Source organism: Carettochelys insculpta, chromosome 15 (genome assembly GCF_033958435.1).
Source record: "Carettochelys insculpta isolate YL-2023 chromosome 15, ASM3395843v1, whole genome shotgun sequence".
Classification (NCBI taxonomy): domain Eukaryota; kingdom Metazoa; phylum Chordata; order Testudines; family Carettochelyidae; genus Carettochelys; species Carettochelys insculpta.
In genome coordinates this window covers 37972430-37987815 of record NC_134151.1, presented here as the reverse complement: position 1 = coordinate 37987815, position 15386 = coordinate 37972430, and the positions used below count along the sequence as shown (strand labels likewise).

Sequence of the window (15386 nt, the reverse complement as noted above, 5' to 3'; positions counted from 1 at the left end):
GGTCACTGGGGAAAGCTGCTGTGGACTCCGTGCTGTCCACCTCACAGAATTTCCTTCTAACACTCCCCTCCCTGGGAGGGTGTTTGGTAGCTTGTGGTGGAGGCAGAAGGGATGAACTTTCAAAGCAGCAAAGCCCCCTGGGATCTTACTGCGTTATGTGGATTGTGGTTCTGCTTACAGGCCACAGCTGACTTGACAGTCTCAGGGGCTAGGCCTTGTACAAACACGTACGGTCACTGCCCCAGTGAGCTTTGCTTTTTGAAACTGACAAAACGGGGGAGGGCACAGGTCTCCTCACCCCGAGTCTTGTGCCCTAGACAACACTGCCAGGCCTGATAAACTGTACCGCAAACCCTGTGGCTCTTAGGCTGCCCTAAGCCAAGCTGGGCGCTCCCTCCATTGTATTCTTCAGCTCCCACATCGCAAGGTGTTGGTGCCCTGCTGCTGCCCATCTCTGCTGCTCTCTCATTTCCTTTCCCGGGGATTGCTGCTTCTCACCCACTCAGAGCTACAGAGCATAGTATGTCTTCTCTGAGTGCCAGGGAAGGGCAGACCTGTCTGGGTGTAGGTCTTTGGGACTTGGGGTGAAATCTTTCCAAAAATCTTTCCACCTAAGTGACTTAAGAGCCTAAATCCGATCGGAAGTCACATGGATGCTTTTGAAAATGTTACCTAGCACTTCTGTGAACTCTCGGGGGCTTCCCTCACAGGGGAGCAGTGCTTGGGGCACTGACAGAAATGTACAGGGCCGTGCCGGGTGAGGGTGACGTTGTGATATGGCCCTGACCTACTTTAGATGTGTTCTAGGGCAAAACAATAGTCATATATCACCTTTTCCTGCTACCAGCAGCAAATGCAGCTATGCTGCTGCTCTGGGCTTACCTAAGACTGCTTAAGCAGGTAGGAACACTTTCTGAATCAGCTGTGAGCAGCTTTATTCCCTTAGGCTGGCCGGTAATGCCAGTCCATTTACAATACACCCTTTAAACCATTGTTGGGAATACTGCAGAGGTAGGTCCTATTTTAGATGTGGATGTGTCGTATTCCCGGCTTTTTGGCAAATAAGGAGGATTTTCCTCCTCTGTCAGCTAAGATCCATGCATCCCTGCCTCTTTGTTTTATCCTCGCCCACTCCCCAGTGTTCTTCGATTTCAGTGGGCCTGAGTCTCATCTCATTTATACCTCTGTAAATCAACCGAGCACTGTGGGCAGGAGTGGAGAATCCATCAGACCCTTACTTTTTTGGTAGCTAGTAGTAAAGTGCACAGTCAATACAACAGCCTTGCTTTTGGAATTAAAAATACCCAAGCTGTTTTTTGCCTGAAGAATAGGCTGTGAAGTAAGCTATAAGGCCTTCTGGGTTTTGATGCTATTAGGACTGCACTTTATGCTGAATTGAAAGGAAAATTGTGGTTGTCTTGACTACTAAAAAAGCCCATCCTACACACGACTCTGAAGATGTGCATAATGCATTGGTTGAAGAAACTGAGTGAGTTCTCCAACTACAGAGCTTGAAGCGGCCTGTACAGTGAGGCTGGCTGTTTAAGCAAGCTGTCTAGCCCGCAACAATAGTTAAGCGTTCCGTTATCGTGGTAGATTTTATTTATTCCAGATTCAGTTTGGTGTGTAGCTAAAAATGTGTTTTCTTTCTAGGCGATAGTGTATGAAGGCCAAGACAAGAACCCAGAAATGTGCAGAGTTCTTCTCACACATGAAATAATGTGCAGGTAAGAAAAACTCTGTTTCCAGTTAATTAGCAAAGAGAAGATGAATCTGTCTCTCAAAATCTAGGTTGGACCTGGAGCTATTTTAGGACTTAAATGTATCGTTCTTGCATTAAACAATCTCAAAATAACAGAGTTCAGCTCATGTAATTAGCAGCAAAGTCTCAGTCATCAGATCAGTTTTAAATTATTTATAGAGGTTTGTCCTTAGCAGTCTGCCACTGGTTTGCATTTAGACACCTTAGCATTAATGGGCCCAGAATATGTTTTCTCACCAAAAATAATAAAATAAATTGTAATCTTGCTTGCTGTAATTATTTACCCTCACAACCATAACTGCACTAATAAAATGACAAAGCATTCTGTTGATGGTCCAGATGGCTTTAATTCTGCCGGGTTCAGACTTGGAATTTACAGCTCTCTCTTCTTCCACTTAACGTAAACCTTCCTTGCAGTTTGTCTTTACTGGGGCTGCGCTTGTCAGTCTGAGTTACAGAGTTAGTAAGCTCTCTGTGCAACTGGTGATAGCAAAACACAAGGTGGGGACACCTTCTTTTCTGGGTGATTTCCTAATTAGCCCTAGTGCGGCTCTGCTGTCTTTTGGAGGATCTCTCTCCTTCCCACCCACCCCCCATGCCTTTTTGGGGCTCTCCCTTTAAATGTGGCAGAGCCAAGCCTTTACCCTCCCTAATGTGGCCATTTTTGCAGTTGGTGGATGGCTCTGTCTCTCTTCCAGCTGGTAAGAACACTGAACTCCTGTTTTCTCTTTCTTATTTCTAAGGGGATCTTTTCACAGAGTCCTTAGAACGTGCTCTTAACCCCAACCCTGCAGTCCCAGGGAAGTTAGGGGGTATTTTGCCTGCTTGAAGAGCGCAGGAGTTAAACAGTAGATACAGTAATACAGAAAAGATTGAATTCTCCAGGGAGATGCAGGGAATCTTGGCATGAACTCAGTGTTAGGAGAAGTCACTTGAATTTGGGGAAAAATGCATGCTTAGTGCTTGCACGAATGGTATCTTTTAAAAAATGTTTACTAAAAAGTAGCAGTTTGGGCCCAAGTCCCTGATACCTACTTCTGAGTGACTAAGCCTGGCCTGTGAATGTGAGTGTTTATGGACAAATCTCCAGGAAGATTCAGCAACTCCAGAGCTTACCTCTTGGGTGGGTTTGACCCTTGGATCTGCACTGTTGTGGAGCCCCTGGCTTCATCCTCCCCACGGCTCTCCTGAGAGGCAGTGCTGCTCTTGCCTTGCTGTTCCACACAGGCGCAATGGACTAAACCCCTTGCATGGCCAGGGTGTGGGTGGGAGCCCTGTGCACAGGAGAGTGTTGATTCAGCTGCCTGTTGGGTGACCTGCAGTGCTTTGGCTCCTTGGCTTGCAATATATTTTCACTAAAAAACCCATTTGGCAAAGCCGTTTGAGATGATCAGTGGCAGGCTGGCATGATTAGTGTGAACTAAGGTCTGCAAGAGGCGCTGGGTGCTGCTGTGTCTGACTGCTGTCGGGATTTCGCTATGCTAAGAACTCCCAGCCTCTTCCTTGCTTACAAACAAGAGCAGAGTCCTGTCAGCAGCTCAGGGATCACCCTAAAATACATGGGTCTGTTTGCATGGCTTGCTGCCCAGGAACCCAGCAATGAACTAGACACGCTGAATAAGGCTCCTGAGTGGAATATACTTAACTTTTTGCACATAAGTAGTCTGAGAACAACAGCAAGCGCTGGTCACTTGATTGAAATTAAACATCTGGAGGCGTGTTTAGAGGGTCAGTGTCAACACGTCTGCCTATATATCTGCGCACCTGATATGGGCCTCTGGGGGGTACCACAATACCAGTAATAATCATTTGACAGGGAAGGCCTGACCATGCTGCTCTCGAAGGCAAAAGTACAACTCCTCGTAACTTCCACTGGAGCAAAAGCAAATCCTCATTCTAAACCCAGTAGAGTGCGGCTTCATTTTCAGCAGAGCCAGTGCCAGCTGAAATCTTGCTTAACGCTCTTTGAAAGACCATAAGAGCCCTGGGTGGCTTGAAAGCTTGTCTCTTTCACCCACGGAAGGTGCTCCAATAAAAGATATTTCCTCACCCTCCTTGTCTCTTTTTGAAACCGTAGGAATTGAAGAGACTTTATTGCATTAATTTTTCTAGGTGTGCTTTTTTTTTTAAATTTCAGCCAACAGACCAACACCTGTCAACATCTAAGATTTACACTCATGTCAATATACTTTGACTGAGATAAAATTTATTCCATTTTTGGAATGCTGAAAAGTATGACATTCAAATGCAGTTTATACTTGTTCTGAAAATTCACTGGCTCAAGCTCTTTATTATGCTTGTTTTTCTTTACAGCTAATTGCTCTCTGTGTTTTTCAAAAATATAAAGTGTGGGGGAGAAAAAAATCCCAGACCCTTGCAGGCAAATATTCCATGCCTGATAGCAAGAAACTAACTTCATGTTTCATACTGCAAATGTTAGAGATTAGGATTTCCCTGGCAGCCTGAGATTCGCAAGGGGTGCTGTTTGTTTACCAGGCTGCTTGACCCTATTACTCAAATCTATCATCTATTGTGTTGCCAACACTCTTTTAAATTGCAAATCTGATGCTCTTTAGGAGACTGGGGAGTGAAAAAAAAATCTTCCTAACCATTCTGTTTCCCTTGATTTCTTGCCTGTTGTAAGTGGAAGTTGGGATGTGCTGAATTTGCACTGGGGGTGCAAATGCAGCCTCAATTATAAGCATAAAATTAGAGTCTGTTCCCCATTAATCAGCTCAGCTAATTGCTATTCACTACCATTAGCCATATGGTGTGAAAGACAGCTTGCTTTCCCTAAGATGAAATTTCTTCATTTCAGACATGAAATAGTGAGGGCTCTGTATTTTAAAATAGCTTGTTTTAGATATTTACTTCCTAAACAACTTTCTGTGGTGCTTTCTATCACAACTAACTGTGCAATAAAACTTTGCGTTCATGTGACAAAAGCTGTGTATTTATAGTGTGCTAAAGCTATGGGGTGGATAAGACAAAGAATTCAAATGTACAGGCCCTTAATTGTTGCAGAACAGAGTGAGCGAATTACCTTTCGTGTGTGTGTGTGTGTAGGGATTTCATTGTTCTTTGCAGATTACAAAATAAGGCTGTTCTTTTGGCTGACATGCTAATAGTTGAGAAGAATTCACTGACTCCATGGAAATCATTATTATAGTCAGCGCAGGTAGGGATGTGGCTGGTTGCAACTGCCCGACACTTTCCTTTGTAAAACCTTGCTTTCAGTTGATTGCAACTGTGCCGAATTAAGTCCCTCACGCTGAAATTTCCTATGCATGGTAAATAGGCAAGGCTGTATTTCTGGGAAAATTTAAACAACAATGGCTCTGTCACTTCCAAGGGGCAAGACACTATTTTGTCCTGGTTTAAAAAAATGACCGCTGTTGTGCTGAGAAACTTCCCCATCTCCATGCTTTGGAGCAGGGAGTTGAAATGAGGCACCAATGTGGCCTTGCTGTCAGACCGCTGCCTTGTGCCACCCCCATAAAAATTCACCCGTATTTGGCCAAGTGAACAGAATCTTCAGCATCGCACTTTGTGCATGTTCAGTAGAGACTTGCTGAAGTCTGGCATCAAAATGGCAGAAGCTGCCATCTGCTCGGAGTATGCGCCAGCCCCTCACAGCTCAGACGGTGCAAACTCCAGCCTCCAGAGCAGAGGTCCCCAAAGGGTGAGGTGCATCCCCAGCGGGCATGGAGGACAGTTTTGGTGGCGGGGGGGGGCTCGGCAGGACCTGAACATGACCCAGCCCCCCTACCCCAGCTCTGCTCTTGTGTGGCTGCCAGCTAGCTCCCAGGCTCCTGGCTCCCCATGTGCCAGGACCTTTCCCCACATTTGGCTGCTGACTGAGGCCCCATTCCTGCCCTAAGGCTAAAGAAAGGTACAAGGCCGAGAGTGGAGCCCCGTCTGGTGGTGGGTCCAGCTTCTGGCTTCCCACCTCAGGCTGGCTGAAGCTCTGGCCCCAGGTCCACCCTCCAGCCTGTCTCCCTTGCCACTGTCTTCATCCATCCCATGCCTCCAGAGCTGTGTTCCCCCTCCTGGGTCTGTTTTGGGCTAGGGCAGTGAGGGGCCATGGACAGGGGAATGGGTGGGTGTGACCCTCCAGAGTCTGGGGACTGAGAACACATGGGCTGAGTGGGATTTCACCTGCAATTGTGCTTTCTGGCTGCCAGGGGCCACGCTGGGGCTGGGTTCCAGACTAAGAGAAGAGGGATGGTCTGGCCTGTGCTCTTGGTAGAAAACCCTCCCCTGCTGCATTGGAACCTGGAATCGAACCCATTAGCCCCAAGTCTCAACACTATGTGTCTGTGAAACCCACTGCCAAAGAGCGTCTCCGTCTCCCACTAGTGGCAAGTTCACATGGAAGACAAGACCCTTCTACTACTACCAGTTTTTCGGTTCGCTCACGGGGCGGTGGACTAAGGTGCAGATCTAAAGATACCCACCCTCCTGGAGACCCATGGCAGGGTTTCACAGGAGACTTTTTAGGTCTTAAATTTTTAAACTTAGGAAATCCTTCCTCTACACTGACAGAGGCACTCCACGCTGGCTAACACAGTGCTTGTGATTTGACTGCACCGGGCTAACTGCCGAACATCTGCCTGCACCGTTAGTAATTATCCATAAAACCGCGCTGTTCGGGTTGCAGTTTGCACGCTGGTGACAAGACCTGTTCAGGGCTCTCTAGTGCAAAGTCTTAGTGCTGGATGTGCAGACAGCCTTGAACAGCGGGTGCTGGCCAGCTCCAGAAGAGCCAGAGAGCAGGACTGTGCTTTGAGAACTCGTCTGCGTGCCAGGGCTGTGCTGGAAGTACCCAGCCTAACTGTGTAGACTGCTGCTGCCTCCCCACACGCTCTTTCCATGCTGAGTTGCAAAATAGGAAATGAAGATAAGACTCTGCTTTCTCCCCATGCTCTTTAGGAGATGGGTGTCCCCTAAGAACGTAGAAGGACTAGTTCTGGCGCTCCCAAGGACAGGGACTGTGATTCCAAGTGACCTTCCCATGTGCATCAAGGGGAGAAGGCTCCTGGGGGGCTGCTCCCTTCCCTTTCCATCCACACAAGGCAGGCCAAGCAGCAGAGACAGCGTTGGCCAACAGCTCGAGGGAGAGAGAACCGAGGTGGTAGTGATGTGAAGAGGGCGGGAAGGATTGCAGGAGGTGAGGAGGGGAGCGATTGGCGAGAAGGAGGCTGGTCTGGATGTGATGAGAGCAGCCGCCAGCTGAGATGAGGGAGAAGGAGCAAAGGGAACAGGAAGTGGTGGATAAGAAGGGTGCTGTAGCCGGCTCTCTCTTCTGCCTGTGTCCAGGTCTGTTTTTTGGTTGGGAGCCTTTTTTCAATGTATGTTAAGTCGGGGCAAGATGTGGCCATCCAGCTCGGGCTCCTGGCTGCTAGCTTCAGCATGAGCACAAGTGCCCTGCCTGATGTGTGATCTGACAGTGTGCACAAGTTTGCCAGCGGTACCGGGATGAACCTGCTGGCAGTCTGGCCTGAGTCCCCTATGGACCTCCAGGAGGGGTCAGCGGGTTGTGTGTGTGTGTGGGGAGGGAATGAACCCATGTACAGAGTGTTTCTTTTTGGTGCTTCATAAGCAAAGCATGCTTCAAAAGTGACCCTCAGCCAAGGAAAAATTGGGATCGTGCCCTTTCTCTACCTTCCTTTTGGTCTATGGAAAATTCTTTTAAAAAGTCCCCTTTTCTTTTGTACCTAACCGTAGAAGTATCAAGAATGTCAAGTCTCATCTTCAACCTGTGGAACTTCTCGCCGGAGGATGCTGTGAAGACCAGGACTTTAACAGAGCTCAAACAAGAGCTAGATAAATTCGTGGAGGACAGGTCCATCAAGGCTATTAGCCAGGATGGTCAGGGATGGTGTCCCTAGCCTTTGTCAGGAGCTGGGAATGGGCAACAGGGGATAGATGATTTGATGATTACCAGTGTTCTGTACATTCCTCTGGACACCTGGCATTGGCCACTGTCGGAAGACAGGATACTAGGTTAGACGAACCTTTGGTCTGACCCAGCGTGGCTGTTCTTGTGTTCTTACACTTGCTGTTTTTGCCAGAGTATTTCTTGGAGGACTCAGAGTAGAGCATTGGGGGCTTTCGTGGTTCTTAGCTGAAAGGATGAGGGAGGTGCATATTTAGCAGAGACAGTTGCCATCCCAGGTGTTAATTAGCTGTTAACGAAACCTAAAGCATTTGACTCAGACTGGTTAAAAAACATCCCTTCTCATGTTAGTGTATGAGGTTTCAAATTGAGGCTTTCTGGCGTGTCTTAATTATTCAGTTGTCCATAGAAAAACCAGGATGGACAGAGCTTGAATTTCTAATGTAAAAACAAGCTGGGAAAAACCCTCTTGAAAGCAACATTTTAGCCCTTCCTTGTATTTCATAAAGCTCCAAGGAAAAGGGCTCAGAAGCTGCATTTGCTGCCTGCACCTCCACCATGACTCCTGTTTAGTGGTACTTTGTGGTTTAGGAAGCCCTATTCAGCGGCCACTCAAGAAGCAAGGCCACGTTACCCAGAATTTTGAAGGTGAGCTCCCCTGCAAGGAAACAGAATGAACTCATTTCCCCTTTAGCCTTAGCATGTGTTAACCCTCCCCATTATAAGTTATGCCTCTTTGCTCCACCTTGGCTTATTCTTCTCAGGGGTCCCTTCAAGGGATCTGTCCCACCACTAGTTTGGCTCTGATCCAAGAACCTTTTTTCACATGGACAGACCCCAGTTGGGTCACACTTGGACACTGGCTTCTGCACGTGTGGGGCCAAGCTTCCAGGGTTGGGGTCTTGAACAGCGTAAGTGGCAGATTCTGGCTGCACGGGGCCAGCTTTTGATACCCTCATGCTCAGTGCCAGCTTTCTGTTGAAGTAATGCTTTTGGAGTGAGGGGGTGACTCATGGGAGAAGGTTCTTCTAAATGGCAACGCTAGAATGCCAGAATCTGGCCCTGTTTCACATTAGTCACAGGAATCACAGTGTCTTAACTTGTGCCAACTATGCTTCTCATTAAAATTTAATCATTTAAAATATTAGTGGTTATTACTTACGTTTTTGGGTCAATTTCACTATTGCACACATTCTAACTCAGTTCCCTTTTGTAAGCACAAAATAAAAAGGGGGAGCCTGTGCAGCTGGGGGTGGGGGGAGTCCCCCTGACCGAAGGCGCATATTTGATTCCTTCCTAAATTCTGGTATATATTTTTTTTGTGTCAAAGCTTTTAGTTTAGTTGGTGAATCAGCACCAGGGGTGTACCGCAAAATGGAACATCTTTTGGCTGTCCTAAACAAGGTGACTTGCACAGAACCGAACACTCAGCACGTGCATTACCTTTGGAAAGTTTTAATCCTGAATAGTTGCCTTGACGTGTTGGCAACGAAAAGCATTGTTTTTTTGTTTTGTTTTGTTTTCCCCTGTAGAAGCTTTTTTTTTTTTTTTCCTTTTGGAAAACCATATTTCAACAGGCTGGGTTTGTAAAGCCATTTTGTTGTTGTTTTTAGTGTGGCTAGTGGTTGTCTCACTAGACTTGGTGGGTTTCTGCGTATTATTTGCTCTATTGTTCTGCAGCATAAGAGAACCTTTGTCATAGTCCAGGAAGAGCTATTTATATAGTGTGGCATTTCCAGTGACTGCTTCCTGCACTGGTGTTCTTCCACCTTCTGTAGGAACAAAATAGTCCCTCTCTGAAGAAGTAAGAGTAGCAGTAATTCCTACCAGTACTCTAGTCTGGAATGTTGAAATACAAAATAAATTACAGTTATGGTTATCAATTTTATTTAGTCCCACTCTGAGCAAAGCTGACACTTACAATGAATATGAATATTTTTGTATATGGTGAGACTTCTTGGCCTTAGTCAATTAGGGTGACCAGATAGCAAGTGGGAAAAATAGACCTGGGAGCTGGAGTCGTGGTTATTGGCCCCTGTATAACACAAATCCTCCAATGTTAGGGTCATTCCACAGTCAGTAAGTCTGCCAAATGCAGAGGGCCCAGACTCTCTGGCAAAGGTGGAAACTAGGGGGTAACATAGGGGACCCTGCCCCCAGATCTGTGCACAGATTTCCAGCCCTTGCCAGGGCCATCTTATGACATGGTAACGGTGGTGCCGCAGAGGTCATGGTAGAGATGTATGATAGGACTGAGGAGTGAGGGAAGCCCAGGAGTGGGATGGTCCTGGGGCTCCGGTTGCACAGGCAATGTGCCCTGACAGCCTGGGGCTGTGTTCTTTTACTTCAGTGGGGGTTTCCTTTGTTAAGGGGAGTCACAGGGATGGAGATGCAAGGGAAGGGATCCTTGGTAGCAGAAGATATATATCCGCCCACTAGGGAAAGGAAGGAAGTGGGTAAGAACCTGATGGGTTCCATGGGATTGTCATGACAGCAAAAGCTTTGAGATTTGGATCCCAAGTCCAGGACCCGCTCTAACTAGTTTCCACCCTAAGCAGAAATGGGTATATATTATATTAGAGATTAAGTGTGCTATTTTAATGAGCCGGGCTCTTAATAGACAATAACTTCTGAGGAGCAATCATCACAAACAACAACTTAACTGTCTTTGGAAACAATGAGCCCTCCTAGTTCAAAAGAATCCAAGTCTCAAGGTCAGCAATGGAGCAGGGCTTTGCAGAGGGAGCTTCCATTTCACATGCCCACTTTGTATCTGACCTGATACAGGGCACCCGCCGGCAGCATTGTGCTTTCCGTAGCACTATTAGCAATCGTTAAAAGTCTCCGAAAACGTAGAGGAACAGATACACTCCGGCATAAAAAACAGCAGCCGACGGAGTTCCTGTTTTTTAGCTTCCCAGCTAACAAGAGTATTTTAAGAGGGGAAAATATTGTGCTGGGAGTTTCTACTTCCCGTGGAAACCAATAATATAATATGAGCACATAGTGTGAGCACCCAACCCAGATGTTAAAATTATGTGCACTGGAAAAAATAGCCCACTTTTGTTATTGGTCTTGATGGGCGCGTATTGGCCCAGTGAAAAGGGGGAGACCGCACTCCCCATTTGAAGTAATCCCTGAACTATTGTTTGTGAAAGTGGGCAAAATCCCTTTCTCTTTCTGTTTGCTGTTATTAAGCAGCTGTGCAAGAAGTTAAACGTAGTAATTAACCCATATGTGACCCACTAACTTTGACTGCTTTCCAGACAGGGACAGAATGGTAACTCTAGCTTGCAATTTGAACCGCCTGTGTTCGTAATGATGATTTTACAGTGTAATGGTTGCACTAAATCCTCTCACTTTTGCTCTGTAGCCGGTGTTGTGACAAGAAAAGCTGTGGCAACAGAAATGAGACTCCATCAGATCCAGTGATAATTGACAGGTAAGGACCGCTATTGTTTCCTTCAATTTAATTTTATGCCTCATTATAATGAAACACCTGCCCTGTGTTGCTAATGGGAAAGGGGATGGGTGTATGTGGCTGAAATTTTGTTGTTGATACCAAATTCGTTGCACTGTGCAGTTGTGATTCCCATGGAAGAGCCATATGGAATGTAACTGTGAGACCTGCCCTTTGGAATGCGCTTGGGTTTTTTGGTTTCTGATCCATGTTCATAATGGGGATATTTTTCTTGCTGACTTTCTGTGGCTCAATTCACATGCTGTGCGAGGGAAGCTTCCGGAATGAAATAATAGTTTATGATTTATGGAATGTGGTTGGGCGCTGATAAATATTTAACTTTTATTTGAAATATGTTTGAATCATTATCACTTTTAGCCACAGTGATCCTGTTGGATGCAATCCACCTATAGTTTAAGGTTTTTATTTATGCATAAGAACAGTTTAAAAAATCTGCAAACTGAGATTTTCTCTAGTTGTTGCCTTTGGTTGGAGTGCTAGGTTGATTGTATTGACAGTGGGTTAGTTTATTTTACCCATCTTAATGATTGTGCTTTTAAACAGATCCGTATTACTAATGACCAAGTAAATCACTGTAGAACGATAAATGTGTTTGAGTTGGTCTGAGCAAGTTGCAGTCTGTTTGCAAATTATGCAAAGCTGTTGCTGAACAGTAGTCATTTTATATTTTAATTATTGAAATTCATTGTACAGAAACATGGATGATAAACAGCTTATTATGTGGCATTACTTTGTGAGAGTTAAATAGCCACGAAGGACTGAAGCTGTCTGTCATCAAACAGGGAAAGCAATACCATGCAGTAATCGGTGAATCCAGGGACCCTGAAGGGAAACGAACATACATGCAGGAAATGCACAGTATAGACTGTAGTTGTTCTTTGCCTCATTGTCTGTTAATGCTTGCTCTGTTAAGTTCAAAATACCTTCTTTGCTGGAGTGTCCATTTATATGAAAAAGCAAGAGAGCCAGATCTGTTCTGTGCCGCAGAAAAACAGAATTCTATAAAAGAGGACGTTACCGAGAGGGACCACTTGGCGTTATTGTGCTTAGTCGGTCTTTCTGGTTTATCTCTTGTTTTGAGATTTGTTAAGCAATTGCATGCTTTAGCAGCTTAGAGAAGACCGTATCTAGTCCCGAGCTCATTTAAAAGATATATGTTTTAACTGTACAGCCTTTAGCTTAAAATTGGAATTAGGTAACACCATGGGAAGTAAAAACGCACATGAAAACACATTTCTGCAGAGAGATCTGTAAGTAGGCTGCAGAGTGGAACAGTTTAAAATAGAATATTAAAGTGGCATTTTGAGCCACATGATAGCTACAAAATTCTCATTCATTTTTCACAGCTCTGCAAAATGAAATATTAAGATGCCAATAGCTGGTTTGCAGATATATTTTGCTTAACAGTCCAATTTGCAGAGCTATTAGTTGCAATTCATTTAAACTGTGAACAGTACAGATTTTCATTGGCGTTAATGAAAAAGACCAACAAACTATTTTATGGGGGGAAAAAAAAGATTCAACCTCCTAGTTGTGATCGATTTTTAGCAGTATTTACTTAAACTGATACGAGGCTAGCAATTTTGAACACCAGGTTTAAAAAACAAGTTGAATACTGTTTAGATTATAATATAAATCTTACCTCGTCACCTGCAACGAGCCCCCTTTGGTTTGTGAATGGGTTAAGCTTTTAAGTTCTTCACTTGGTTTTAAATTGTGACTTTGATACAGAAGGTTGATATGACTGTGGTTTGAATAACATTTGATTTTGACCTGTTCCTGCGGGTTGCAATGGGATAAGAAATTTGACTCAGCAGTGCTGTAATTAGCCTTCCCTCTGTTTTTGAAATAGGATTGTGTTACCTGGATCACATTAGTGTGGCTTCTATCGTTGCCGCTGTGCATCTGTCCCAGTAGGGTATTTAAAACCTTTTCTTGGCCGTTGCGAGTTCAGAAAATTTAGGCCAAATAAGTTAGTGCTTTGTACAGTTAGTGGCTTTAGTGATGTTTCTTGTGATACTTATCCTATTCATTTTTTTTTCCTTTTGGTTTGAAAAGTATAAAGACCTCTGTCGCCAGGGAGCCTCTCTAACTTCAGAGGAATACTTTTTCCAAATTGTTGTAACAAAGTTGGCAAAAGAACACGTGTTGAGTTGTGCTCGTCACTTCTGGATGTGTAAAATCTGAAGCTGTTGTGTCAACTGATACGCACAACTGTATTTAGCTATTTTTATTTGCATGTGAATGTGCAGAATTCATCTGACATTTGGACTTAAACGCTCCCACCTGCCTTGCAGTCTGGTAAAGCTTTCTCTTTGAATTTAATCTAAATTTAACACAGAATCATTACCTAAACTCTCCGTTTTTTAGACATACTTCCATGAAAAATGCTGCCCTCTTTACTGGTTATTCAGGAAAGCCATTTGTGGGCTACAGCTAGAGCAGTCTTTGTGGATACTTAGTTAACTTCCACAGTCAACCTAAAAGTTAATTTTTTTTTTACTAGATATTTGGGAAATACTGACTGTATCTTTTTATTTATTTAGAAATGGGATTAAAAATTTAATAGGTCCTTGTGTGAACAGCCTAAAAATTACTTTATATTTTAATCTATAATCACAGCATGCGATATAGCTATGAAAGTGACCATAGGCAATCTAGCCTTCCACTTTCTTCTCTGAAGAGAGGTATAAATCTAGTCGTCTTATAGACCAGTCATCTCAAGGAAGCTCATGCGGAAAAAACAGTGTGTGTGGCATTGTCTTTTTAGAGTACCCCATATGCTTGATCACTAACCTTTTTTACATGCGTCCAAACAGAGCTGGAGACCTAATTGTAAAACGAGTATTATTATCACAGCACAAATGCACAATGATTCCTCTTACAAGTGAAGCAGTACCTGGGCTGTATGGTAATCCTACATAAAATAAAAAGGTAACACTTCCTGTCATTACATTAAATTCTGGATTGATTTAACATTCAAATTGTAACTCATATTTGAATTTAAAAGGTTTGCAGTACAATTCCTGTGCAGAAATTGAATAAATTGTAGTTTTATTACCCCACCAGATATCCCGGTGTCCTAACCTTTTTTCCTTATACTTATCTCAGGTCAATAAATAAAAACTCGTTACACTATGCCCATTTCAATGAGTTTATTAAATTTTACAGGAGTAATTAGCATAAGCTGTGCTAATTTTTCTGAAAGACTAATGAGAGAGTTCCCTAATTAAGTTTGCTTTGTCAGAATCTGAAAAGATAATGACCAAAGTCACGCAGGATGGAAAGTGGAACTTTATATTAGTTCTTCATTTGGGAAAGCTGCCTCCAGATCTTGACACCCGAGCCGATGATTTTTAAAAGCTGCTGCCCACTGCAGATCTTAATATTCAATTGAGCTGTCAATGCTTGCTGTGCTTTTCTTTACCTTTTATGGGTAGATTTAGTAAACAGCAGTCCTGCTGGCTGAGATAAATACAAATTGAAACAACGATCTCCAGCAGGTGTCTGACAAACTTTGGCATAAAGAGGCCTGTTCTGTCTGCAGATCTATCTGTACCTCTAGTGGGGGGTTGTCAATTCATGACACTGCCTGTTTGGTAATTTCTGGTCCCACCATTTCTAGATGTCCCGGTTTGTCAGTGTGATGGCGATGGTCTAAAAATGGATAGTGTTGCGTTTAAAAAAAAATAAGCACAAGTTAGGTAAATTTCAGGACCGGTGTCTTTCTAGAAGATGCAGTCTAGTTCAACTTGTAAGTTGTTGGGCTCCATTGTGATTTGTGCTGGAGGTCAGACAAGTAATCATGAGGGAATTTTCTGTACTTAGTGAAAACTTTGAAATTCTGCACATACCTTCCATCTTTCCTCTCACTGAAATGGAACCAACTTTTGAGGAGTAAATGACATTTGCTTACATATTTTGGCCCAGTTGGAGTTGTTGTCAATACAGGTTATCAGATTGATCAAATTCTTTTTGCTTCTCTGCCTGGGATGCCCCCAGTCACTGGGCTGCCTCGGGAAAGGACTCTTTCACAGCATTTTTGAAATCTTTCAGTCTCTAACCTGAAAACGTTTATATTTGCGGATAGAATTTCATAGTGCAGTGACATGAAAAGTGGCGTGAATGACTTTCACTGCCTCCGTTTTAAAAGTCATTGTGTAGTGGATTGAATTTTATGGGCCTGATCATCCTCTTACATACCAAAGGTGCCTTGCAGGGGAAATACAGAAGTCCCATGCAGG

The 15386-nt window shown here is 44.2% G+C and overlaps 1 protein-coding gene across 8 annotated transcripts in view; it reads left to right on the top strand.

Moving 5' to 3' along the window:
• EBF1 (EBF transcription factor 1) overlaps positions 1-15386 on the top strand; it is a 354735-nt gene that overhangs the window by 12193 nt on the left and 327156 nt on the right. For all 8 annotated transcript variants that reach the window (XM_075010158.1, XM_075010157.1, XM_075010156.1 and 5 more), the window contains exons 5-6: positions 1654-1727; positions 11035-11103. In XM_075010158.1, coding sequence (XP_074866259.1) covers positions 1654-1727; positions 11035-11103 — 143 coding nt within the window. The remainder of the gene's footprint in view (positions 1-1653; positions 1728-11034; positions 11104-15386) is intronic.